The following is a 26,828-nucleotide window of genomic DNA, read 5'->3' on the forward strand; positions in this document are numbered from 1 at the left end:
TATTTTTTTCTTGTTCTGTTCTGTTCCGTTCCGTTCCATTCCATTCCATTTCATTCAATTTTTTCCTTGTTCTGTTCTGTTCTGTTCTGTTCTGTTCTATTCTATTCTATTCTATTCTATTCCATTCCATTCCATTCCATTCCATTCCATTCCATTCCATTCCATTCCATTCTACTCTATTCTAAAGCAATGTTTTTCCATCTTGGCACCTTAAAGAAGCCAGGGAATTCTGGGAGTTGAAGTCCACACCTCTCCAAGGTGCCAGGGTTGAAAACCACTGCATTAAATCTTGCAGCTTTGAGGAGAAAAATCGTAGTTTAAGAACTAGCATCGTATATTTAAGTGTGTTGGATTTGAACTGGACAGAAAAGTACCAGCCCTGCAACCAAAGACAGGCACCAGGTAGGCCTCTGTCAGGGGGGACCCGTTCCAGAATGAGGGCATCATCACTGAGAAGCCCCCATGATATGATTTGAAACAGGGTGTTGTATGTAAATGGAGAAGCCGAAAAGAGCAACTTTGATTCACACGTCGTTCTGTTTTTTCATGTGTTGTTCAAAAGCTGATGTGTGAGCTGGGCAACGCTACCATGAATCAGATCTACGAGGCGCAGTGTGAGGAAATGGGGCTGAAAAAGCCGACAGCTGGAAGCTCAAGGTAAAACTTTTTCCCGTGTCTCCCTGCTACCCATGTTTTAATTCCGCCATGTCTGCTTCCACGTGAATTAGCAAGCAAGGCTGCCTTCCAGCTTACAGCCAAACCAGTATTTTAAGTAACTCAGTTTGTTGTGGGAGTAAGCGAACCAACTTTCCTTTCCTTCATACGGAGGTAGTCCTCGTCTTATGACCACAACTGAGCCCAACATTTCCCTTGCTAAACGAGAGAGTTGTTCAGCGAGTTGTGCCCCATTTTACGACCTTTCTTGCCGTGGTTGCTAAGTGAATCACTGCAGTTAAGTTAGTAATAACGGCTGTTAAGTGAATCTGGCTTCCCCATGGACTTTGCTCGTCAGAAGGTCACAAAAGGGGATCACATGACTCCCCAAGACGCTGCAACCCGTCATAAATACGAGTCAGTCGCCAGGGGTCTGAATTTAGATCGCATGTTGCGGGGATGTTGCCACCGCTGTGTGAAAAATGGCTATAAGTCACTTTTTTCAGTGCCATTGTAACTTTGAACGGTCACTAAAGGAACGGTGGTAAGTTGTGGACTATTTGTGCTGTTGCTGTGTTCAGATGACACGCATAAGCCGGTTAACAGATTAAGCTGTTTTCCTGGGGTACAGCAATAAGTTTCACATTAAGTTACTACCGGTTCGCCGCGCATGCTCGCTTCGTGCACATTTGCGTGCACGCCTGCCTTCCACGCATGTGCCCGGCCTCAAAAACATGCTTAAATAGGATGGCATAGAGCCAGGACAGGTGGGACGGGCCCATCTCCGATTTCCGTTCCCGGTTCAGGCGAACCGGGCTGAACCGGCTGAACACCACCTCTGTTGGGATATATATCAAACCATAAATCGCCATGTCCAGTGACCAAAAAGAGATTAAAATCCCTAACTATGATCAGTATTTAATAAGTCGGGCGTGCGGGGTGTGCAAACTCAAGACTTTGAATGGCACGAGAAACGGGTTTCCTGGCAGGCAGGACAAAGAAGCATGGATCAAAGTCAAATACGTGGAGAAGAAGTTTCTGAAGAAGCTACCTTCTGGAGAACCCCTGGCCGACAACGAGCAGAAGCCCCGTCGCTGGAGCGTGAAGAAATGCCAGAGGTGCAACAGCACCACGAAAGCACCCACGACTCGTAGGAAGTATCGGCACGAGGCGGGAAATGCGTCACCGGCTGCTCACTCTTCAGGTAGGGGGATCCACCTCAGGAGAGCTTGATGGAGGAATTCAGACGGTGGGGCTTTTTCCTGATATCTCTTAGAGAGAGGGGTGGGAAAACGTGATTATAAAAAAAAATATATTGATTTCATCAGTGGTGGGATTCAAATAATTTAACGATCGGTTCTCTGCCCTAATGGGTGATGCTGGGTGGGCGTGGCCATGGTGGGTGTGGCCAGGGGACGTGACAGGCAGCACTCAGCCTCCTCCGTGCCCCGTTTTGGGCCTTCTAGGCCTCCCTGCAGCCTCCTGAGCAAAAACGGGCCTCAGGGAAACACGGTAGTAATAAAAGTTATTTTTCAAACAGCCGCCACTTTGGAAAGGAAGTTCCGGCGAGATTCCCTCTTTTGTCCTGACGAACTGGATTCCCTCTTCTCGTACTTTGACACAGGAGCTGGACCACGCAGTAAGTCTGGTACATTGATCTGTGATCTCTCCTCACACAGCTGTAGTAGATCCAAACTCCGCTACGAGAGGAAGGCGATTAAAGGGAGAAACGTTGATTTTTTTTTCTGGGCTTTCTCAAATTCAACAGCTGGGTTTCCCCTCCCTTCTCTCTTGTTTCGTGCCGGATTTCAGCAGCCGGTTAACTTTCTTGCTCCCCTCTCCCCAAATTCCATTTTTCTCCCTCCGTGTGAAGAACAAAATCTCCTTCGATGCATTTTTTTTTTAAAAAAAGTATATAAATTGCAATACTGTGAAAATGGGCTCTGTCTGTCTGCACATTGTCATGTTTCTGATCAGTGGTGAAATGCAAAAATTTTTTTGCTATCGGTTCTGTGGGCGTGGCTTGGTGGTGGGTGGACGTGGCCAACTTTTTTTTTTTTTTAACTTTTTAAAGTATTTTTTACTACCTATTCACCCAAACCGGTAGTTAAAAAAAAATGCTTTAAAAAAGTTTTTAAAAGGTTCTAACAATTGTGTGGCACGTTTCGAAGCATTTTATCACTATAGGTTCGCCCGAATTGGAGCGAACTGGTAGCATTTCACCCCTGTTTCTGACCTCCTTCTCCTCAGGTGGGAACCAGGCGTCAACTCAACAGCCCATGGGAGCCAGCCCGTGGAGTGAGACCAGCAATGGCCCTGGAGGTAGCGGTTCACCGTTTCTCCTGGACGGAGGTAAGGCTGTAGAACATGACTAGAGGGCAAGTGTTGTCTGGTTTTGTCACCATGGATATCTAATATCGTACTATATATCTGGCAACCTCAAAGCAAGAGGCTCTAAGGCCCCCGAGATCCATCTTGCCAGAAATACCTGACTTTGGACAGGTATTTGGCTGATGAGAAACAAGCCTGGTCTTTGAAATGTGCCAAAATGGGCAGGTGCAACCCAGAGAAGTGAAGGGGGAATCAGGACAGAAACCCAGTTTGATTGAAGTTAAGTGGAACTGTAGTCATTATAATCGGGATTAAAGTCGGCATGTTTCTCCGCTGAGATTTCCCTGTGGGACAAAACTTCGTTCTTTTGGCAGATTTCTCTCTTCACTCATTGGTCCCTGTCCCTATTATTAAGGAAGTCCCTTAAGGGGAGGGGATAACAATGGCCCACCCATCGCTCATTCACCGATTGAAAAGGACAAACCAAGCATCGTTCTATATTGTGTCCCTGATTGTATCTCTTTCCTTTCTGTCAAAAATGGTGTAGAGTCCGGGAGGGTTGGACTAGATGACCTACAAGGTCCCTTCCGATTCTTGTTAACCTGTTATCTTTCTGGCTTTCCCCTGTTCCTCCTTCTCTCTGCTAAGAATCATTGTTTAGGGATTGTTCACCTGCCTGGTTCCTTTTAATGAAGCTCCCAGGCACCCACGTTTTAAACACAATCTAGAAATCCTTCCAGAAACAAAATCGCACCCGTGGTAAGGAGTTTCAAACGAAACGTGTAGGCGTGGAGGAATTTGGAAAAGATTGGTGGGGCAGTGGTGGGGGAAGGAAAATGTTTCAGGAAAGAGGTAGAGAGACTCTTTAGGGCAGATGTGGAGAACTTCTTCTTCTCCGGTAATATTGTACTGCTAACAAGAGCATACAACACCTTTGCCAGACCAATTCTCGAATACAGCTCATCTGCCTGGAACCCGCACTGCATATCGGACATTAATACAATCGAGCGAGTCCAGAGATATTTCACAAGAAGAGTCCTCCACTCCTCTGCTCGCAACAAAATACCTTATGCCACCAGACTGGAAATTTTGGGCTTAGACAACTTAGAACTATGCCGCCTTCTGTCTGACCTAAGCGTAGTACATAAAATTAACTGCCACAATGTCCTACCTGTCAATGACTACTTCAGCTTCAACCGCAAAAATACACGAGCACACAATGGATACAAACTCAAGGTAAACCGCTTCAAACTCGATTGCAGAAAATACGACTTCAGCAACCGAGTGGTCAATGCCTGGAATGCACTACCTGATTCTGTGGTTTCTTCCCCGAACCCCCAAAACTTTAACCTTAGACTGTCTAATGTCGACCTTGCCCCATTCCTAAGAGGTCTGTAAAGGGGTTTGTGCATAAGCGTACCAGTGTGCCTTCCGTCCCTGTCCTAATGTTTTCTTTTATTCGTATCCTTATCCTGTATTCATATCCATGTTTATACTTATATCTGTAATCTTATACATGTGTCAGGTTTCGATGTCATCTCAAATAAAATAAATTGCATTTCTAAACGAATAGTCTTCGGTAAAATCTTTCATTTTATTAAGCATGACAATCTGTCCCCGATTGTGATGTAGCCAACTCTGACTTCCTGACCCCAAACCTTCCCTTTCTGTTCCCCAATTCTCTGCGTCTCATTGGCCCTCTTCCAAATCACTCTCCCCATATCTACTATTTCAGCTCCCAGGAATGTCCCCCTCCCATCTCATCTCCTAGGGGATATTAACTTCAAGGAAAATAAGTAGGTGAGAAGTCAAGCGTCCTCTTGCCAGCTGCCCTCTCTTCTCCTTCTTATGTCAGCACTAGAGTAAATGCAGGTTGAAGTGCTGACAACATGCTTGAAAAATAAAATGAATGAATGAATGAATGAATGAATCAATCAATCAAAATAAACGTCCATAAAAGATGGGCAACCAGAAAAAAGAGAAGGGCAGAAAGCTCGAGCAACCAACACAGGGAAAAACCGGTAGTTTATGGTACTTATTATATTAAATATTTACCTGGTTCCTCCTTTGATCCCATAGGTCTGAGCAGTGACAGTGGACTGGGTGGTAGCACTGATGGGAGCACAGACGTCTTGGTGTTTGGCTCGGTGGTTGATAGTGTCACAGAAGAAGGTGAGATCTTCAGCCAGAGAGGGAGATGGGCCGCAGGAATTTCTGCCTTTGCCCAATGCAGAGCGCAGCCGCCGTAGAATTCCGCTACCGCATCCGTTGTGGCCGCCGACCTGAGATCAGGGAAGAGAGATAAGCTTCTATCACTATCGGTCACAGTGGCTAGCTGAATAACTCACGTAGCAAAGTCGTCATAATCTCGCTGGGAAGATAAAAGTTTCGGTATCAATGCTTCCAGAGGTCTTTGTCGTCGGCCCCCATTTTTCCAAAGCTGCTTTTTTTTTTTTTCAAAAGGCAACCTGACTTTTGTTTTTCCTTGAAGACGTTTCGCTTCTCCTCCAAGAAGCTTCTACAGAATTGAAGAAGCTTCTTGGATGGGAAGTGAAATGTCTTCAAGGAAAAAAAACTAAAAGTCCAGTTGGCTTTTGGAAAAAAAAAAACACAATAGCAGTTTTGGGACAACCATGACCTGGATGACTGACTTGAGAACCTCCCCATAAATGGTTTCTCATTCCCTTCCTCTTCCTCCCTGCAGAGTGCGAAGTGTCGGAAGAATCCAGCGGGGAAGTCGAAATTGAGCAGGAGGCTTCCGATTTGGAAGACTTGAGGGAACTGCATCCCGGATTGCTTGTTTACAAGGCTTCGAGGGCCAGGAACCTACCCGTCATGGCGGAGGCCCTGGCCCACGGCGCCAACGTCAACTGGGTGAACGAAGAGGATGAGAACAAAACCCCGCTGATCCAGGCTGTCATGGGGGTGAGCGATACCCACCCTGTCGCCGGGCCAAGTTTCGAGATTGCTCCATCGGGGCAAAGCGGGTCTGACCGACGGGTCTTGTGTGCCATTAAGTGGTCTCCGTCAGCGCCAGCTAGATTTCACCGCCTCCCACTAAGCGTAGGCCAAAGGATCTACTCGGATGGAGGGGAATCCCAAGCGGATCTCCAAATTTGGAGCAGGAGGGGAAGGACTTCCTCCTTAAAGCTACGATATATAAATAATCCTCGACTTTACGACCACAACGGAGCCCAAAATTTCTGTGGCTAGTGAGACATTTGTTCAGCGAGTTTATGACCTCAGTTGTTAAGGGTAATCGCTGCGGTTGTTAAGTGAGTCACATGGTTGTTAAGTGAATCTGGCTTCCCCGTTGACTTTGCTTGTCAGAAGGCTGCAAAAGGGGATCACGTCAAATCCCCTCCCCCGGGAAACTACAACCGTCGTGAAATCTGAGTCAGTTGCCAAGTCGCTGAATTTTTGTTCACGACCACCATTGGGGAGGCGGCGACGGCCGTTAAGTGTGAAAGACGATCGTAAGTCGCTTATTTCAGTGCTGTGCAACTTTCAACGGTCACTAAATGAACTGTCGTTAAGTCGAGGACTGCCTGTATAATGTAAGAGAAGTCTAAGACTCCGAAACCCTAACTTCTCTTTCTCTGCTTCTTTCAGGGCTCACTAATAGCTTGTGAATTTTTGCTCCAGAACGGGGCAGACGTTAACCAAAGAGATATCCGAGGGAGGGCACCTTTGCATCACGCCACATATTTGGGCCACACTGGGTAAGTCCCCTGCTGTGCCTCCAGCTACCAAAAAAAAAAAACAAAAAAAAAGAAAAGAAAAGAAAAGAAAAGAAAAGAAAAGAAAAGAAAAGAAAGTGGTAGTTAAAAATTCTGAACCCTGGGGAAGTTAACGGCTGTTTGCAGTTGTGACTCTGCCCGGAGACACCATTTGTGCTCTTGATTCTATTGTGGGCTGTCGGCCGCCAGCTGTTCTGCCCCAGCTAGGACCCCAAAGAACGCAGCACACACAAAGTCCGTACAAACCTTAGTTTACTAATTTAAACCAGTCTTTTCTGAACAAAGGCTGTTAATTTAACTTCATTAACAGCCGACAAGAATCCAAAGAATAATAAATCAATTCTGAGGCACAATATTTCAGATAACTGTAAACTAACTGTGGTTGGTAGAATGCCCAGAAGCAATTTGCAGGAAAACTGATAAAAGAGAAACAAGAGCCGAATCAAGACACGAAGAAGAGTGAACGAAGTTGTTCCCTGCAAATTGCCTCAGTCGTCGTCCTTCCTTAAATAGGCTAGGGGAGTGGCCAATTAGCCCCAAGCCTTACTCTCGAGGAGACCTCCTCCCGAGGAGCCACTCTTGCCCTTTCGCAGCTCTGCGTGCTCGTGCATCGAGAAAAGGCTCCTCCTCTTCTTCCTCTTCACTTATGGGAGCTTCTGGAGGTTCTGAAGGCCCTGGCTGAATCCCCGCCTCTGGCACCACATCTTCTCCAGCCTCCTCATTGTCTGATTCGAGTGCCAACTGCACGGGCTGCTGGTGCAGCACCACACCAGCCGACAGTAGCTGTCGGAATCAGCTACTAACTTCATAGGCTGCTGACGGGCCCTCCAGCAGCTGAATCAGAGGAGGAGGAGGCATGGAAGTCAGGGTCAGCATCAAGGCAACCTGAGAGCTCCGAGGGGGAAGAGGGAATGGAGCTGTCAGAGAGAGAGAGAGAGAAAGAGGTGGAGCCTTGGCCGTCTGTCACCCCTCAGATGGAGAGTCAACAGCCCCCAGGTCTAGAGGTGGCTGATGACGAAGAGGAGGAACAGCTGGGTCCAGTGCCTGATGCGCAGAAAGCAGAGGAGAGGAGAGCAGTGGAAATCAATGGGCCAGTCCTTGGGACGTAAAAGCCACCGCTGCCAGCGAAGCCCCACCCTAGCTCTCGGGATAAAAGGCAGGGGGCGGAGATGAATAGATGTGGCAACAACTATTCATCTTCCGGCCGGACAGACTTGTTAGCCTGAAGTGAGAGAGAAACTTTTTGCCGGGGCTGCAGAACAGATTCTCTCGGGAAGGTCTGAGGAGCAACAGATGGGATATCCCACCAGTCTGGTTTTCAAGCCACTGGAGCGAGACCTAGGCACGTGCCAACAATAGGACCTGTGGGTAAATGGGGTTGAGAACAAAGCTACTGACCCAGGTTAGAAGAGCAACTCCTGATGTTATCTGACCCAAGGTGGAAAGTCTAAACAGAGGAACTGATCCAGTGTAAAGTAGCTTCCTGCGAAAGTCTAATGTGACACCTTCATGCTTCTTAACCTTGGTGTCACCCATCTCTTCAAACTCTCTTTCTCCGTCACAGCGTATTCTTGGCTGACCTACATTTCCTCTCTCCGTTTTTTTTCTTCCTCTTCTCTTTCAACATTTGGCAGCCAGGTCTGCTTATTCCTAAAGAGAGGAGCCAATCAGCACGCAGTGGACGAGGACGGGCAGGACCCCCTCAGCATCGCTGTCCAGGCCGCGAATGCAGACATCGTGACCTTGTAAGTGTGTCCTTCCTGCAATCGGAGAGGAACAGCATGTCGGGGGCTGGAAGGGGCTCACCTGGACACTCAACACCCCAGGAATAGATTGGGTCAGTTACAGCCAAAAAGAGAGAGAGAGAGAGAGAGAGAGAGAGAGAGAGAGAGAGAGAGAGAGAGAGAGAGAGAGAGAGAGAATTGTGGCTTAGCTCTGACAGACCTATCTTTATAAGAGCCTTGGTGGCGCAGTGGTTAGAGTGCAGTACTGCAGGCTACTTCTGCTGACTGCCGGTTGCCTGCAATTTGGTAGTTCGAATCCCACCAGGCTCAAGGTTGATTCAGCCTTCCGTCCTTCCGAGGTGGGTAAAATAGATTGTTGGGGGTAATAGGCTGACTCTGTCAACCGCTTAGAGAGGGCTGTAAAAGCCCTGTGAAGTGGTATATAAGTCTTAAGTTCTATTGCTATCTTCCTTCCTTCCTTCCTTCCTTCCTTCCTTCCTTCCTTCCTTCCTTCCTTCCCTCCCTCCCTCCCTCCCTCCCTCCCTCCTAGTGGTTAGAATGCAATATTGCAGGCTAACTCTGTCCGCTGCCAGCAGTTCAATCCTGACCGACTGGCTCAAGGTTGACTCAGCCTTCCATCCTTCCAGGATGGGTAAAATGAGGACCCAGATTGTTGGGGGCAATAGGCTGACTCTGTCAACTGCTTAAACACGGCTGTAAAAGCCCTGTGAAGCGGTATATAAGTCTTAAGTACTATTACTATCTTCCTTCCTTCCCTCCCTCCCTCCTTCCCTCACAGTGGTTAGAATGCAATATTGCAGGCTAACTCTGTCCATTGCCAGCGGTTTAATCCTGACCAACTGGCTCAAGGTTGACTCAGCCTTCCATCCTTCCGAGGTGGGTCAAATGAGGACCCAGATTGTTGAGGGCAGGAGGCTGACTCTGTCAACCTCTTAGAGAGGGTTGTAAAGCACTGTGAAGCGGCATATACGTCTAAGTGCTATTGCTATTCAGCAACTGTGCTGCTTCCTTAGTGCCGAAGGGTTTAACTCTCAAACTGCCTGTACAGCACTGTTTTTTCTCCTCCCTAATTAACCTTCCTCTCTGCTTCTCATCCTACAGGCTGCGTCTGGCTCGGATGAACGAAGAGATGCGTGAAGCCGAGGGTCCCTTTGGGCATCCAGGTCAATATACCAACAATAGCCCTACAGAGCTTCAGTACCGAAAATGTATACAGGAGTTCATCAGCCTTAACATAGATGAGTGTTAGTGAGAACTTCGGCAATCCTGCTGCCCACCTCCGCGTTCGGGTCAAAATTTAAGGAAGCTGAACTGAGCCCAAGAAAAACAAAACAAAACAAAACAAAAAGGAAACTAAACAAACTCTAGACGTGTGTTTTGGGATAAGGGGGGATTTGCTAACCGAAGAGTTGGATGGATGGGCTGAAAGCTGCACAGCGAGAGGAGGAGGAGGAGGAGAGCGAGAGAGTACCCTTAAAAACCAACTGGGATCAGATTTTGGTTGTTGTTTTTTTTTGCATTTGGTTCAGGTGGAGTGGGTGCATCTGAGCTTAAATCTGCCCTTCGGTTTCCACCACCCCCCACCAAAAAAAGGCAATTGACTGTGTAAATGGTCTCTCCAGGCCTAAAAACAGGAGGTGAAACGCGCTTAGGAGGCGGGAAGCTACATTTGGAAAGTTGATTCCAAACCGAACCGGATGGAGGCTTAATCTTAATCTCTCTCTCTCCCTGCATCTGTCTCTCTTCTTTGTCTTATGCACAACTCTTGGCAATGCTGACGGCCATCGGCTTGCGGTAGGAATCCCGGATCGATTGGCGGGAAAACGGACGCACGAGACACACAAGCGTACACGCATACACAGTAACGCATGGCCGGGAATGAGATAGCCCCACCCCCACCCCTCGTTTTGAGCGTGGAGCAGGCAGGGGTGAAGTTCAGCTGGGCTGCCAGTTTGCTGCAGTTCATGGATCAAGAGGCGTGGGGGGTGAGGGGGCGTAGGGGGGGGACCTCCCTCCCTCCCTCCCTCCCTCCCAGGCGCTCAGGTTCCTGCAAGCCAAACACTTCTTCTGGTGATGACTGATGGAAATTAACCAGGAGGTTAGTTTAGCTGGTTCAAGCCATAAACTCAGCCGCTTCCAAGATGAGGGCGCAATGTTTGTAGGGTGAAGACAGATGTTAATTCAGGCTAGGTTGGTGAGAAGAAAACTTGGCACATGTAGTACCGTGCTTGCCTTTTGTCCCGAGGAGGACAGAATCCTGCGTCTTTGCAGGAAAGATTGGGCAGTTGGCTGGCACCAGTGAAGCCAGTGACCCAGATGGTTCCTCTTCTTCTTCCTGGAAAATTTGGAATAGGTGTTTGAGGTGAGACAACTCCTGGGACACTTGAACTGGGCCTTTGTGAGATAACCTCTTGGTCCAATCCTCAGAGCAATTCTCACCAATGAAAGACAAGAGAGAGGAATAAACTCTCCAGGCAGCTGAAGGGTGACTTTATTTTGGACTATTTCTGCTAGAGGCAATCAACTCGTTTCCAACGACTATCTCACCATAAAACCACACCTCCATACTAAAAAAGTAAAAAGAAAAAAATCCCTGCACATAGAAAATTAGCATATCCGGGACATCCCTTTCTCCTCCCGTATGCTGGTTTTCTCCGTCCTTGAATTTCCTTTCTGTATTGGAGGGGAAAAAAAAATGTCATTACTGGATACGGAGGAGGGAATGCAGAACCTCTCGTCTTTTGTAAACTTGTCTTTTTGTGCTACACGCTCGGAGTGTGGGATAACCCAACTCAAGCGCCTCCAGCCAGATTGACCAACATGGCTGTGTAATTCTTGAAAGAATTCCTCTGTCTTTGTCCTTCAACTTTTGCGCCTGTCTTCACCCTTGACTTCCAAAAGTGGTGAGGCTTGGAAGAATGCACTCGTCGCCGGCGATGGGTTTTCCCCTCCCCCTTTTCTTTCTTTCTTCCCCCTCTTTTTTGGTTAAAAAAAAAAGAAAACACAGCCACAGCCAGGGAGCACCGTAAGGTAGCTCTCTCTTCTCACTTCTTGAAGCAACATTTAGCTAGATAGCTAGATCAAACCTGGGGAGGGGGGGCGGGGAGAGGGAGGGAGAGGGGGGTTTGATATCCCTAAGTAACTGAATTCCCTTGATCAAATCTCTTGGGAAATGGGGAAATTCAGAAATAGTCCTCTTTTTTTTTTTCCCCTTTTGCATGTGCACTCTTAACAAAGGCTGTGATTCCCTTTCTCACCCCATGCATGATTGCAGAGGGTTCACAGAATTCCAGAATTCAGGTGATTTGAGGGTGGGCGGGCACTATTTATTTTATTATGGGGTGGGGTGGGGGTTTTTTTTTTTTTGGTAGAACAGAAAAGAGTTATTCTCGAAACCCATTTCTGGGTTTTTAAGATGGTCTTATTCGGAAGACAGATTTTACTTTAGGGTTAGAAAGCAGGCAAACTCCAAAGCAGCCTCTGGTCCAGTGATACTTGGGAGGGGAGGAAGGAAGAAGATTTGGGGGAGGGGGGGAAGAGATGTTTCTCAAAGTAATGGAAAAGCGGCAACGACGGCTTGAGATTGTCCGAGGCAGTTCTCTCACCTCATTCGGCGGCATCAAATCATCGCTATTTTCCTTTTTTTTTTTTTCAATCTTGCGCTAAGCCATGGAGGCAGGCGGATTTGATTCGTGCAATTTGGGATTATGCTTTGGGAAACCATGGTCTATGACTTTAAAAAGTCTTGCACCAATGGATGAAATCAAGTTATGGCTTTTGAATAACGGTTTTAAGTCCAGGTGGATTCTGGGGTTCAGATTTCCAGCTGGAATCTAGTGGTGGTGTTAGAATGAGGGAGGTTTAGGAAAAGGCTGGCCCATTGGATGGGAGTGGAATATTCCCTTTTTTTCCCCGAGTGGCTTTTAGGGCACTGAAGGGCTCTGCTCTTGCTTCTCACCCCTAGGAAGAATAGGGTCTGGAAGAAAAGTAGAACAGGAGCAGTTCGAAAGCCGTATAAAAGTGAGTTCTCTTGTTCCACAGTTGGCAAATGGGGATATTCCAGAATGATGAGTTGGTTCAAAGGTTTGGGGAAGAACAGAGAATCTACTGCCCACGAGAGTAGATTCTTTTTGACTGGAATCCAGCTTTTTTTTTTGAATTGGCTTGGCTTCACCTTGTCAATGCATGCGCGCTCCAAGCTACCTAGTCCTCTTTTGCTTCCTTCCATCCGCAGCCACCAATCCCTTTGGCCAACTCACGAGCATCTGAGCATCATCCTGGTCTTCTCCCGTCCTAAGTTTTCTTGCAACATCTTGACTTATCCCCATTTGTGTAATGGCCGTGGTGGCCTCCTTCATATATGACTTTATCTGATCGTAGTCAACCTGAATTATGTAAGTCGTCAGCCTGGTTCTCTCTCTCTCTCTCTCTCCGCTACGACGTCATCTTGTGTGGTTGAGATGATGCATTAAAAGAGAGAGAGAGAGAGGTGTGTGTCCTTTTTCATGATCTGTCCTCTCAACTCCATTACTGGCTGCGGTGTTGTCTTGACCTGGGCTTCCAATTCGCATTTGCACCCCTTCTCCAGATAACTAGTGTGAAATGTAGAGTAGCTGGCATATTAGAATAGCCATACGCGCATGGTGTCCAGCCCTTATGCCTTCTCCTTGATGTACAACTGATATATTTTTGTAAAAGCAGGAAGCCACATGCCATTTGCATTCCATTTTTTTCTGCTCAGGGAGTGGTAGGAGATGGCCTTTCCCCCCCCCGCCCCGCCCAACATTATCCTGTGAGATCTGGTTAGGCGGAGCTTGTGAATGGTTGGCCTAGACGTATGCAAGAAAGTTCATCGCTTCTAATGACTTGTGCTTTTCCCAGTGGTTATTACCGTGTTTTCCCGAAAATAAGACCCTGTGTTATATTTTTTTGAACCCTGAAATAAGCGTTTGGCCTTATTGCCATGCGCTCAAAAGCCCGATTGGGTTTATTATCAGGGGATGTCTTATTTTGGGGAAAACAGGATAGATAGATAGATAGATAGATAGATAGATAGATAGATAGATAGATAGATACAGTGTTCCCTGAAAATAAGACCCTGTTTTATATTTTTTTGAACCCTGAAATAAGTGCTTGGCCTTATTATCATGCTCTCAAAAACCCGATTGGGCTTATCAGGGAATGTCTTATTTTGGGGGAAACAGGGTATCTATCTATCTATCTATCTATCTATCTATCTATCTATCTATCTATCTATCTGTATTTCCCCGAAAATAAGACCCTGTCTTACATTTTTTTGAACCCTGAAATAAGTGCTCGGCCTTATTGTCATGCGCTCAAAAGCCCGATTGGGCTTACTATCAGGGGATGTCTTATTTTGGGAGAAACAGGATATTTCTTTCTTTCTTTCTTTTTTTGGAGCGGATTTTTCTTTTGACCATCGTCAAAATTTTAAATCGATCCTTTGATAAAACGGAACCATTCTTTACAAGCACGGGTTAGTTCAAGTCTGCCATCCAAGTGTCTCTTCATGCTTTTTGCTGAGTTTGATACTTTGCTCATGACTCCTTGGTTTCTCCCATCTCCTGCTATTTTATTTCCTCTCTCGATTCTTATTATTCCCCGATTCCAAGTCGTTTGAGATCTTCTGGTTAATCCAAGGTTAGATTCTGCTCCATTCCAGCCGGATACGTAGAACCAAGAGGAAATATTCAGACGCATCCTTTACCCAATCGTCCTGCTGTGAAGTAACCCTTGGATGTAATTTTTTTTAAGGGGTTAGGCTGTCCCAGTGCCTTTGGAGTCCCCCCCCCCAAAAAAAAGTCTCATCAACCTTCACTTAGGCCCACTTTTAGAAACAAAAACGATGAAATTGACAACTTGAATTTTTGGGATGGTGAGATGCAGCGCAAACGGGAAACCATTACATCGTGAAAAGTGCTGTTAACAGAAATGGACGGTGTTGCAAAAAATTACGATGGCCAGCCCACCAAGCCAAACTAAATCAATCCAGATGTTGAGAGGCCTTTCTTTTCGAGCGGAAGGGGATTTTTTTTTACCATTTCTCAAACGACCGTCGTGTCCTCTGCTCAGGAAATTGGAAGGAAGACGAGGGATTGTTAAACAGAGGTACCATTCTGGGTGAAAAGCATTTTCCCTATGCTTCCAAGGAAACGTAATAATGCCTCAGGATGAACAGCTGTTGCATGGTATTATTAAAGGATCACAAAAATGAGAGATGACCAATAATAATGAGAGATGACCTTGGTATGTTAGGCCAACCAACCAAGAGGGGAATAGTTGCCCATCATTTACAAGGATGTATATTCCGACTAACGATGTTCTTATTTTTCCTCAATCATTTCATTTTCCACCTGTCCAAAAACTCAATTCTTCCAATCTTGCGGCAATCCCTGTTTGAAACTTCTACATGACCAGATGTTCCTTCTCCGCCCAACCTCATCCAATTGCAATTCCCAAGGTTCTTGGGTCCCGGGGCCAGCAGCCGTGATATTTCACCGAGTCCGATTTCTGGTTCTATAACTCCATTCGCCTGGCAAACTCTCTTTTTAGGAGTGATTGCGCCCACGTACAAGGAAATGGTCGAAACCAGTTTGAAATCCTCCAGAAATGAAAATGTCTACGGTGTGTGAAACTGTGCGGTGGTTGAGCTGCTCGACTTTCTCTCTCTCTGTCTCGCGGGGTGGGACGCATTTCTTCAGTTTGAGGTTGGCAAGCAAGGGCCTTGTGTGTAGAAAGGCGAACGAGGACAGAAACGGCATGAGCAAAAGGGAGACACCCATTTTGGATGCCCACTTCCGGGCTCTCCGTTCCTATCCTAAGGCAGGAATTGGTCTCTGCTCTTCGGACATGGTGATTTATGTATTTAAGATGTACTTTCTCTAGATGCAATGTATAAAATTGACTTTGTGCACTTTTTTCCTATTTAACAGTATTGGGTTCTCTCTCTCTCTTCTTCTTTTTTTTTTTTTTAAAAAATGATTTTTAACGTTCTTTTTATTATGAGTTATGTGCCGTCTTTTTAAAATGGGTGACATTGTTAAATATTTAATTTATTACTAAAGATGCCTGGGTGGACCCTTGCAAGTATTTTTATTTATTTTCTTCCACCCACCCCACATTCAGTATCCTTTTTGGTGTATTTAATGTCAGGAATTTTTTTCCCCCTTTTGTACAGTTGCTAGGGAGTGTATCTTTTACCAAAAGAAATAATAATCAGCCAATTTGTTTCATTCCTTCTCTCCCCTATATATATATATACATACATACATACATACATGTATGTATGTATGTATGTAGGGGAGAGAAGGAAATATATATATATATATATATTTTTCTTGAAACTTTTCTTTGGCTTTGGTATAAAGCCTTGGAGTACCAGGGATGAAATGCATCACTACAGTTTCCAAAAATCTGCTGGATTGGTTTTCATCCTTTGAAACTAAGTAGGATTGGAGCCGTGCCGAAATGCGTGTGCACAGCTCAAGTGGCTAGTGATTGTGCGTTGTCCACTGGGACAGGTGGTGGCGATGTAAGTTGGAGGCAAAATTGCAGCCGTGCAGGGAAAACAATGAGAAAATAACACTTTTAAAGATTCGAAAAGTTGTGAATAGGCTGAGTGCTGTTTCCATAGGAATTCAGGATAGTGCCCAGGGATGCTTTTGCCCATAAGACGGCCTTCTCACATGCCACAATCCTAGGTCTGCGCGAAGCGGATGATATGTCGCGGCGTCGTTTCCGTTTGGAAAGATGCCCTGAGTCAGATAATCGGACGCGATTCAAAAATAGGTTTCTCTTAACAGCGAAATGTCCAAAGGGTTTGCGGATCTTCTGTTCAGCTTGGGTGAGTTGATGGATTATATTTTCTAATCTGGTCTCTGGGTTAAAAAGTAAATTCCCCCAGTCCTCTCTTTAGAATAGCATTGCCTCAATTGCGCAATGTCGCTTTCCCTGCCTGCAGTACACAGCTGTACCACCAGGGGGCAGGAGCTGACAGCTGTGAACGCAGGAGTGTTTCAAGGAAAGAAATAAAGGATAAACGGAGCCAGAATGTCTCTTCCCCACTTACACCTGGCCTCCCAACATCCATAGTGATGCAAGCTGGGAAAAAGTTATTTCCTCCCATGGGGAAAACCAGGAATCAAGCTGCCTGAGAAATAGGAAGTGCTGTAATCCACTTTCCCATCTCAAAGCAGAGGAAGACGTCAGGTTGAGGCAGGCCTAGCATCCTTAAGACACTTTGCGTGTCTTAAGGGTGCAACCTTAACGCTGAGATCTTTTGGGGATTTCTTCATTAGATTTAGATTCCTGCCTGTCCTCAAGGAGCTCAATGTTCTGACCTAGGCTTCCCGAGTCAGTAAAACACCCGAGTAGTCCTAAAAACCTCTTTTATTGCAACAGCTGTGAATTCTGTTCATTCACAGATGAGTCCCCAAAAGTTCAAAAGAGTCCTTCGGGATAAGGCTGATCATCACCCACCTTTATCTCCCTTGGCACGCTGCCAAAGACCTAATTGGCAAAGCCACACGGAGTCCAGAATCAAACAGAGCTTCAGACTTTAAATTGCACAGAATTAACAACGTTGCTTCCTGCAAAGGCTCACGTGCCTTTGCTCCTCTTTTAAGGCTTATGGGAGGGGCCAATCATCTCCAAGCCCTACTCCTGAGTTGTCCCTTTTGTTTTAACTGTTCTTGCCTTCTGGCAGCTCTGCGCATGCGCGCACTGGGAACAGGCTCCCCTTTTTCCTCTGCCTCGCTGAGGTCCGACTCTGGAGGCTCCGGAGGCAGCACGTACCTCCCAAATGGCCCTTTCTCTGCCTCCGACGCAGAGCCCTCGTCCTTCCCCAGACTCTAGGACTGCCTCATGTTCCTCCCCAGCCTCCTCACTGTCCGACTTTGCTGCCAGCTCCGCAGGCTGCTGGCGGACCGCAACATTCAAGGCAGCAGGTTTGATTTCTGGTTTTCCCCATAACTTCCCTTATGCAGAGGGCTGGACCAAGAGAGGGAGTTTGTGGCAGGCCCAAGCGGTGCTTCCATAGCCGAGACTGACCGTGAACCGGGGGTTTTCTTACCCATTGTCCTGTGCCTTAACCCAGTGTTTCTCAACCTTGGCCACTTTTAAGACAGGTGGACGTGGATGTCCCAGAATTCTCCATCCAACCATGGCTGTCTGCCTGGGGAATTCTGGGACTTGAAGTCCACCTGTCTTCAAATGGCTGGAAATTGAGAAACGCTGCCTTAACCAGTACAGTACAGTACAGTAAACCCTGTGGAAAGGGCATCGGGTTTAAACCTGATCAGAGAGAAATTGTGCTCAAATTCTTTCTTTAAGGGACTAAACCAGCTCGTGGGAAATGATACCGGGTTGTTTTCTGCAATGCTGGGCATCCTCACCTCAAGGAAAACGTATTTATTTTTTATACTAGAAAAGGAAGACATTTTTTGGTATTATCAAAGTTAGAACGCCGTATTGGAATCCCGGCCCTTTCCCAAGCCAGGGGTCTTATACTTCCTATTTCAACAGCATTGAATTAAATAAAAGGGGAAGGAGACGTGGAGTTGAGTGGTAGTTCTTGCTTTTTCCCACCCCTAGGAGCTAGGAGTGATATATTCAGCCAAATCACTTGATGACCTTTGATGCAGAGGTGGGTTTCAGCAGGTTCTCACCAGTTCTGGAGAACCGGTAGCGGAAATTTTGAGTAGTCCGGAGAACCGGTAGTAAAAATTCTGACTGGCCCCGCCCCCATCTATTCTCTGCCTCCCAAGTCCCAGCTGATTGCGAGGAAATGGGAATTTTGCAGTATCCTTCCCCTGGAGTGGGGAGGGAATGGGGATTTTGCAGTATCCTTCCCCTGGAGTGGGGAGGGAATGGAGATTTTACAGTATCCTTCCCCTGCCACGCCTACCAAGCCATGCCATGCCCAGCAAGCCACACCCACAGAACCGGTAGTAAAAAAAATGTTGAAACCCACCACTGCTTCGATCCCAGGAGAGATTGTGGGAATAAACCTCGTAGTTTAGTGGAATAACCTAGTGGAAAAGGGATGGAAGGGAAGTTTTTACGTGCAACTTTCCATCCTTGTACCCCAAAAGTAGCCACCTGTTTCAGCTGGATGCACAGAAACCTCTGAAAGCCACCAGATATACCGCTCCCAGTTTTCAAGTTCCAGAAATGGTGGATTGAGAAACTGTAAATACATTCCCGCATCTTAATCTCTCCGTCTTATCTCTTAGGCTTGCTTTGAAGACAGTCTTTGTAATACCGGTTCCTTTTTAAATTTTTATTTTTTATTTTCCTCCTCTTTCTTGGGAGGGGGAAACAAAACACACAAACAAACAAACAAACAAAAAAAAACCCGACCTCTTATAACTTCCTATCTTCCTCCCTTTTTTTGCCCTTACCTGGTCTGTCTGCTGAGTGCTGCTTTCGAACTTTGAATTCTCTGTACGTTGTTTACCTTTGTATGATTTTTAACAACAAGGAAAGGAAAAGTTTGGCACCTACAGAGAAAAAGCCAGGGGAGGGGGGGGCGGCGGGCGGGGGCAGGGGGAGAGAGAGAAAAAAAAAATATCGGATGATCTGATGTCTTACTTCCTTCCTCTTCTTCCTTCTATTGTCTCTTGAAACACTGTTAATAAAAATCTAGAGTAAACGCTTTTATCTCCTCTTCTTCTTGCATCTTGGTGTTTATTTCGCGATCTCTCTCACTTCTTCCTCCCCGCTTTACACCTGCATATTAACGCTCAAGCTTTTGGCACACACCCCCCCCCCCGCAAAAAAAGAAATTAAAAATAAAAAAGATTGGCATTAGCCAACAATGCAAATGGTCATAATAAGTGATGAAGCAGGGAGATGAGGCTTGGATCTTAACGGAATTATGAAAGCACCACACTGGAACTATTTAAGTTGTCCCTTCTATTTTTATTTATTTATTTATTTATTTTTAAATTTGATTTATATGCCGCCCTTCTCCGGAGACTTAGGGCGGCTTACAATGCGTTAAGTAATAGCCTTCATTCTTTTGTATATTTTTACAAAGTCAGCTTATTGCCCCCACAAACTGGGTCCTCAATTTACCTACCTTAGGAAGGCTGAAAGGCTGAGTCAACCTTGAGCCTGGGGAGATTTGAACTAGCAGTAATTGCAGGCAGCTGAATGATAATAACAGGCTATTAGTCTGCTGTGCCACCAGGCTCTTCTATTGTTTTCGCCATTCGCTTGAATTCGATGAAGAGGTCCACCTAATTTGCAGCTGGAGACGTGCTTAACTGGGAACTTGAGCCTCGGCGAACTTATTTCTGAATATTGCACAGCATCGTTTAAACGCCACCGGAGGTTTCTGGGAAGCTCCCAAGCAGAGATGTTAAGGCTCCTGTTTCCCAGAGTGGCTTCTATAAAGATGGAGGGTTTTGACTCTTCCCATCTGTTTTAAGGCCATCTAAGCAAAATGTCCAGAGTCCATCTTGGCTGGACTTGGAAGCTAAACAGGGTTAGAAACTTGTGGTGCTTGACCTGGGGGGGAGGTATGTGTGTAGCCTGGGATACAGGCTAGATACGGGCAGTGAAGAAAATCTCCCAGGGACCCCAATGGCAAAATTATTCAGTGCTGGAGGGACGCGGTGGCTCAGCGGCTAAGACGCTGAGCATGTCGATCGAAAGGTTGGCAGTTCAGCGGTTCGAATCCCTAGTGTGCCGCATAATGGGGTGAGCTCCTGTGACTTGTCCCAGCTTCTGCCAACCTAGCCATTCGAAAGCACGTTAAATAAAAAATGCAAGTAGAAAAAATAGGGACCCCCTTTGGTGGGAAGATAACGGCGTTCCGTGCGCCTTTGGCGCTGAGTCATGCCGGCCACATGACCACGGAGACGTCTTTGGAGAGCACTGGCTCTTCGGCTTTGAAACGGAGATGAGCATCGCCCCCTAGAGTCAGGAACGACTAGTTATATGTGCGAGGGGAAACTTTACCTAAGAAAACTGCAGGGAGTGCAATTCCGATCTGTGAAAAAGGGATTATTTAGCCTGGTGGAATTGGCTACAATTACATTCCAAAACTAGGCAGGGATTCAGATGACATTCTTGGGAAGAAGTTCTCAAGTCTTCGGGAACTGTTATCTTCCAAAATCAAGCATGGACATGCAGGACTGCTGTGTGACTCACAGTGTGTCTCACCTGGCCACAGTTCCACCACAGGTAGTTTACGACCGCTTTCAAAAAAAAAAAGGGGGGGGGACACTAGGTCAAAAGTTTGGGCTGTTGGCTTTAAACGTGCCAACTGAGAAGTACATACCGGGCTTTCTCCCCCAAGGAATCAGCTGTGGACATGATGGGGGGTTATACTTCAAAGGAGTGGGGGTGGAATATTACTTCACCTCTCTGGTCCTTTCATCGCACCGGCTTCTCCAGAGATAAGACACAGATAACAATTCAAGCCAAAAACTCCCATTTGCAAGCAAGTTGCAGATAGCCATTGGGATGAGGCCAAGCCAGTTTTGGATTGAAAACTCAAAGCTAGGGATGATTTGCAAAGAGATTTGCAAGCAGGAACCAGCCGTCAGAAGCTGCTTATAACACGGGCCTACAGGTGCCTCTTGAGGAAATGTCTTCAAAAGAACGAGCGGCCAAACAAAAATGTTCCCCTGCTCCATTGGGCGGCCTTGATAAAGACCCCACTTTTTTTAATGCCTGGCCATTAATAATGTTACGATTAAGAAAAACTTAGATTTGGCTTGTTTCCCTTTTGCTCAACGCAGTCGCACAAATGGAAATAACTTCGGTACAACACCCTGGTGATAATGTGGAAAGGAACTTCTGCCTCAATAGAATAGAATAGAATAGAATAGAATAGAATAGAATAGAATAGAATAGAATAGAATAGAATAGCAGAGTTGGAAGGGACCTTGGAGGTCTTCTAGTCCAACCCCCTGCTGAGGCAGGAAACCCTACACCACTTCAGACAAATGGTTGTCCAATCTCTTTAAAAACTTCCAGTGTTGGAGCATTCGCAACTTCTGGAGGCAAGTGGTTCCACGGATTAATTGTTCTCAGTGTCAGGAAATGTCTCCTTAGTGTAAACTGAAGCTCCTACTGGTGTTAACCTGAAAATAACAGGAGGAGTTTCTCCACAGTCTGGTGTGTGTGTGTGTGTAAAGATTTAAACTGAAAGGATTAGGGGCGATTCCTAGAACCAAGTTTAAGGATGATGATGATGATTTTCAATTATCCAAAGCTTCCTGCTGATCACTGGGTTGGCAGCAACAAATAGAGTTAAATTTAGCTTTATCTGCACCCTGTCTAACATTTAATATAAGGATCTCCCTTCTCTTAATTGCCTCTCTCTGCCAATTTAATCTACTCGCTGCATAAACTACAGCTGCACTATTTCCTTCGGGGGTTCCTCGCTGCTCTTAAAAACTCTCAAAAAAGTGTCAGTCCATTAGAATTTGCTTCTCTTTCACTCCTACTCTCTAATGGGTCGCAGTAGGCCTGCTCAGATCTGTCCATTTCCCAACCATGTGAAAATCTGCTCCGAACGATAAGCCAAAAACAGGTTGTGATGTGTAAACTACTATCCTTTTACACAACGTTCATTGAAAGTGATGTGGATATAAAGAAAGATGGAAGAATTCACCCCTCTTTTGGGGCAGAGCCTAGCTAAGTTCACTCTGCAGCCAGAAATGCTGGTGGGTTGACATTTTTGAGGCTTTTTCCAATTTTCCCAAAACACTTCTGGAGACGTGGGAGTTTTCAAATCATTCGATCTTGTTTCCAGCTGGGAAAGCAGTTTCTTAAAACTCCTGCTTGGTTTCCATTTTCCAAGTCGTATACAAAATTAAGGCTGTAATCATCTGGACAATTGTAACAAGCTGTTGGGTACGAAACATTTTGCTAATAACGTTAAAAGAGTAAAACACGCCAGTAACAGATGGCGTGCAGAAAGAACCCGCATACAAACAAAATGTAGCTTTTATCAACGTTTGTTTTCCCTTTTTGCAATGTTTGAACATTGCAGACGGATTCATCACTGATAAAAATCTGAACCGGGAGATTTCAAAAGCGGGGGGGGGGGGGGAAAGGAACCCTGCCATAAAATGCTGTGGGAGAAGCAGTTCAGATTCTCGGTTTGGGATTTAATGCTTGAAAAATCCTTTTGATCAAAATTCAGAAGGAAATCAGGAGCCAAGAAGAGATGTTAGGATTCCTGGAGAATTTCCCTGGAGAGTTCCTTCAGGAAATGACTCCAGGCCTCTGGTGTGCTTCTACAGTACACGATTTTTGGTTTTGCCTTCAAGATAATTTGCACGTCACTATCAAATTGAGGAAAACACGCTTTTCTGCTTTGCCTGTAATTTCTGCCTTTTCCACCCGAAACGGTTGGGCTCTGTTGACACCCTGAAACTGAAAGTAGCGTGCCATGCAAGGAGCTTTTCTTGCAAATCTGTGCAGTTTGTGTGATGGCCCAATCAAGAAAATTGGTACCACTGATTACATTAGTCCTAGATACCATACTAGGTTCGAATCCTTAGTGCCGCAGAACGGGGTGAGCTCCCGTGACCTGTCCCAGCTTCTGCCAACCTAGCAGTTCGAAAGCACATAAAAAAAAATGCAAGTAGAAAAATAGGGACCACCTTTGGTGGGAAGGGAACAGCGTTTCCGTACACCTTTGGCGTTGAGTCATGCCGGCCACATGACCACGGAGACATCTTCAGACAGCGCTGGCTCTTCGGCTTTGAAAGGGAGATGAGCACCGCCCCCTAGAGTCGGGAACGACTAGCACATATGTGCGAGGGGAACCTTTGCCTTTACCTTTAGATGCCATACCCTCAGCCAGGGAGATTTACAAGCTACTGTTTACCACTTATCACATGGCACGGACCCAGTCGATGTGGTTTCTGGACTAAATCATGGCTTAATGGGATGTGTGAACATGGCCAGCATTCTCGGGCATCCTTCCCCCCTTCTTCTCCCAAGAAACTGAGCTTACCCAAGATGCTGTATTTGCCAGGAGGAAAACCAACATGCATGAAACCCCACCTTCTCCTTAAAGTGGTGTGATCAATGCCAAGTGTTGTGTTTTTCTTTCTCCTGCAGGAGATGCCACTTACCTTGACATCTTCCGGGACTTTTCCCACATGGCATCCAACAATCCCGAAAAACTCAACCGGCGTAGCCTTCATTTCCATCCTTCCTACCGATAGCTTTCGCCTCCGGATGGTAACCTCAAAAGAGTCACCAAGAGGATGAAGGGTCCTGTGTGACAAAACACACACAAAAACAAAGGAGGGACAACTTGTGAAGAGCTGGGTCTATCCGAGAGGCGACGTCTCTACCCATCCTCCAAAACGGATACCAGTTTCAACACCCCTCCCGCCAGGAGAGTTTCCCCCCCCCATTCCCCCAGATTTTCTGAACAATATGGCACGTCCTTGCAAATACATCTGTTAGCCACAGAAATGGATCAACATTTCTGGTTTTTCTACGGTTTTTCCTCCTTGCTAGCCGGGGAGTCTTCACTAGCTGCTGGCAGCTGGACGCCAGTTGCAAACATAAGACAAACAAGGTCATAATGGCTGCCTGACAGTGTTCCCATCTATTACTAGTCTTGGCTCATCAGGGGTTCGAGGCCATGATTTAGCCCAGGGGTCGGCAACCTTAAACACTCAAAGAGCCACAAAGGTCCTAACCAGAACCCCCCCCTCAATTCTGGAGCCAACCGGAACTCCAATTCCCCCACTATAGAGTCTCCTCCTAGCGCGGCGTCGTTTTTCCTCTATCTGCCCTAACCGAAAGCCCTATCAATTGTGGAGCCGACCGGCCACAGGGAGCCGCAGCAGAGGGATGAAAGAGCCACACGCAGCTCCAGAGTCACGGGTTGCCGATCCCTGATCTAGCTTATTAAAGAGAATAGGATTTGATGGGACACATCCCAAGAGCAGCTGCATTGGCACGAAGTCCAATTCAGATAATTTGGGGTCCTTTCTTTCCTTTTCTTTCTGAATGGATGGGGATGAATGGTTGGAGAGGCTGTGGTTGGGAGAAAAAAATGTTGGCGGACATGGAATTTAAAAGCTGACATTCTTTGTTGTCTTGTTGGCAAATGAGAACTTAGTCCCAGAGCAGGGGTGTCAAACTGGATTTCTTCGAGGGCTGGATTAGCATTGTAGTTCTCCTCCATGGACTGGCAGGGGGGAGAGTGGGGGGGGGAGACGGGACAGATGCTTCCTGCAGCACCCTGTGGCCAAAACCGGGTGCACGGAAGCCCGTGAGGCCCCCACACGGCCCGTTTTCGGCCTCCCTGGCCCCCAGCAGCACTTTGCTGGCCAAAAACAGGGCGCACCGGTGCATTTTGGGCCAGCAGAGTGCTGCAGGAGGCCGCGGGGGGGGGGACCATTTTGGCTAGCAGAAGTACCGCAGGCTGGTCCTTTGGTATTTCCAGGCCGGCCCCGCGGGCTTTGAGTTTGACACTCCTGTCCCAGAGATATGCCTGCAGATTAAGTCATTATCTGTCTTTTTAAAAACTGGAAAGAGAAACGTCAAGGCAACGTCTTCCAGAAACGAACTCATTTGCTTGGCAAAATGGAACGAACCTCTTTGGTGAAATCCGAAGTTTGATGACGGGGATTTGAATTTCAATTATGCACCAGAACACTTGATACAGCCTTATTCTATTGAAGGAAATTGAGACGGCTGGCCCAGCTCTCTCTTAGCCATAATCTGGTAAATGTACCACCGTCACTCCATTGCTTGCTAAAATATTTTGATCATATCATTTCTTCCTTCTCTCTCTCTCTCTCCTTTTTTTTTAAACGGCAAGAATTGATGGAAAGTGTTATTTTTATATTTAAAAAAAACCTCATATCGTTTCATGGTTTTGTATTTTTTTTTTTTAAAACAGGGTTATAGGGAAGAGTTTGTACTGGTACAGACCTCTTCTTGCAAGCGCTTAATTTTTTTTAGTGTGTATAGAAGTCCTTGTTTAATATGCTAAAAATGTAATATATCTCCAAGCAAAATATAAGTATTTGTAAAATCTTGGCGGGGGGCGGGGGGGGAGAGTGGGAGAGATGGACAGCAATGCCTTATTTACAAGAGTATAAATAAACTTGAGAGATATTTTTCTTCCAGTAAACTAACTATGGTTTCCTTGTAATTTTTCTGGTTTGGGCCTCTTTTTAAATTGGTGAGAAATTATGTCATGCTATATTTTATGGGATAAAATTTATTGGGAACAGTTTTATGGCCTGGGAGCCAGGTGTCTTCTTTTTGGGTAAGCTAGAACAAGTACTTTGTGTTCTAAGGTTAAGAAGCCAAAATATTTTCCTTTGAAATGTTTATACTTCTGCTTTCTTAGTAATGCTATTAAATTATACGTTAGGGAGGGATTAATTGCAGACTTCTAAAGAGCAAACGTTTCTGATGCTTTAAAAAATGTCCGTGCCTAGAAATGCACACTAAGCAACAGACATATGTTCAAGCAGTTGTCGACTTACGGAGAAACGTCCTAACAATGAGGACAATTAACCGGTGGAACTGCTTGCCACCAGAAGTTGTGGTTGCTCCATCACTGGGGGGGAGGGGGTTTAAGAAAAAATTGGACAGCCACCTATCTGAAATGGTATAGGGCAGGGGTTAGCAACCTGTGGCTTTGGAGCCGCATGTGGCTTTTTCACCCTTCTGCTGCGGCTCCCTGTCGCTCAAAATATGCGTCGCAACCGCCAACGTGCGACACCCGCGATTTATGGAGCTTTTCAACCCCCGGTAGGCCAACCATGGATAAATCCAAGAAAAGAAAAGTTTCAGAAGAAAACAGAACGTTTAATTCAACTACATATGCTAGTTTTATGGCCGCTTAAGAAATAGTCAGGCACGGGAAGGGTTTTGTGGCTCCCGGTGTTTTCTTTTCTGTGGGAAACGGGTCCAAATGGCTCTTTTGAGTGTTTAAGGTTGCAGACCCCTGGTATAGGGTCTCCTGCTCGAGCAGGGGGTCAGAGTCGAAGACCTTGATGGTTCCTTCCAGCTCTATTATGATTGATTGAAATAGAGGCTGGTTGCCAAGCACCCGAATGTCGTATCACATGACTGCACCAGTTGTAAAGGCGAGGACCGATTGTTGGCCATTTTCTTCAGTGCCTTTGTAAATCGGAACGGTCACCAAACGAACGGTTGTAAGACGAGAGCTACCTGTTCAGCTGTTTTTCTTACCCCTGATCTCTTCGTCATTTCTCAACCTGCAAAGAGGGGGGGAGTTCTACCTGTGAGAGATGTGATGTGACATGGGTTGTACGTTCGTTCATGCGTGTGCAGCTAGTCCTCGAACCTACAACAGTTTGTTTAGTGACCG

At 46.2% G+C, this 26,828-nt stretch overlaps 1 protein-coding gene across 2 annotated transcripts in view; it reads left to right on the forward strand.

The window, feature by feature from the left end:
* Nucleotides 1–25,620, forward strand: part of ACAP3 (ArfGAP with coiled-coil, ankyrin repeat and PH domains 3) — a 93,360-nt gene extending 67,740 nt beyond the window's left edge. Inside the window, exons 17-26 of one of the 2 annotated variants that reach the window (XM_087878862.1) lie at nt 563–657; nt 1,644–1,858; nt 2,195–2,293; nt 2,905–3,006; nt 5,065–5,157; nt 5,690–5,910; nt 6,598–6,707; nt 8,360–8,470; nt 9,572–9,633; nt 23,579–25,620. In XM_087878862.1, coding sequence (XP_087734988.1) covers nt 563–657; nt 1,644–1,858; nt 2,195–2,293; nt 2,905–3,006; nt 5,065–5,157; nt 5,690–5,910; nt 6,598–6,707; nt 8,360–8,470; nt 9,572–9,633; nt 23,579–23,685 — 1,215 coding nt within the window. In that variant the 3' untranslated portion in view covers nt 23,686–25,620. The remainder of the gene's footprint in view (nt 1–562; nt 658–1,643; nt 1,859–2,194; nt 2,294–2,904; nt 3,007–5,064; nt 5,158–5,689; nt 5,911–6,597; nt 6,708–8,359; nt 8,471–9,571; nt 9,634–23,578) is intronic. The other variant, XM_087878863.1, reaches the window with a different exon arrangement.
* The last annotated feature ends 1,208 nt before the right edge of the window (nt 25,621–26,828 follow it).

This window comes from Pantherophis guttatus, chromosome 15 (assembly GCF_059756535.1).
Source record: "Pantherophis guttatus breed Tessera chromosome 15, ASM5975653v1, whole genome shotgun sequence".
NCBI lineage: Eukaryota > Metazoa > Chordata > Lepidosauria > Squamata > Colubridae > Pantherophis > Pantherophis guttatus.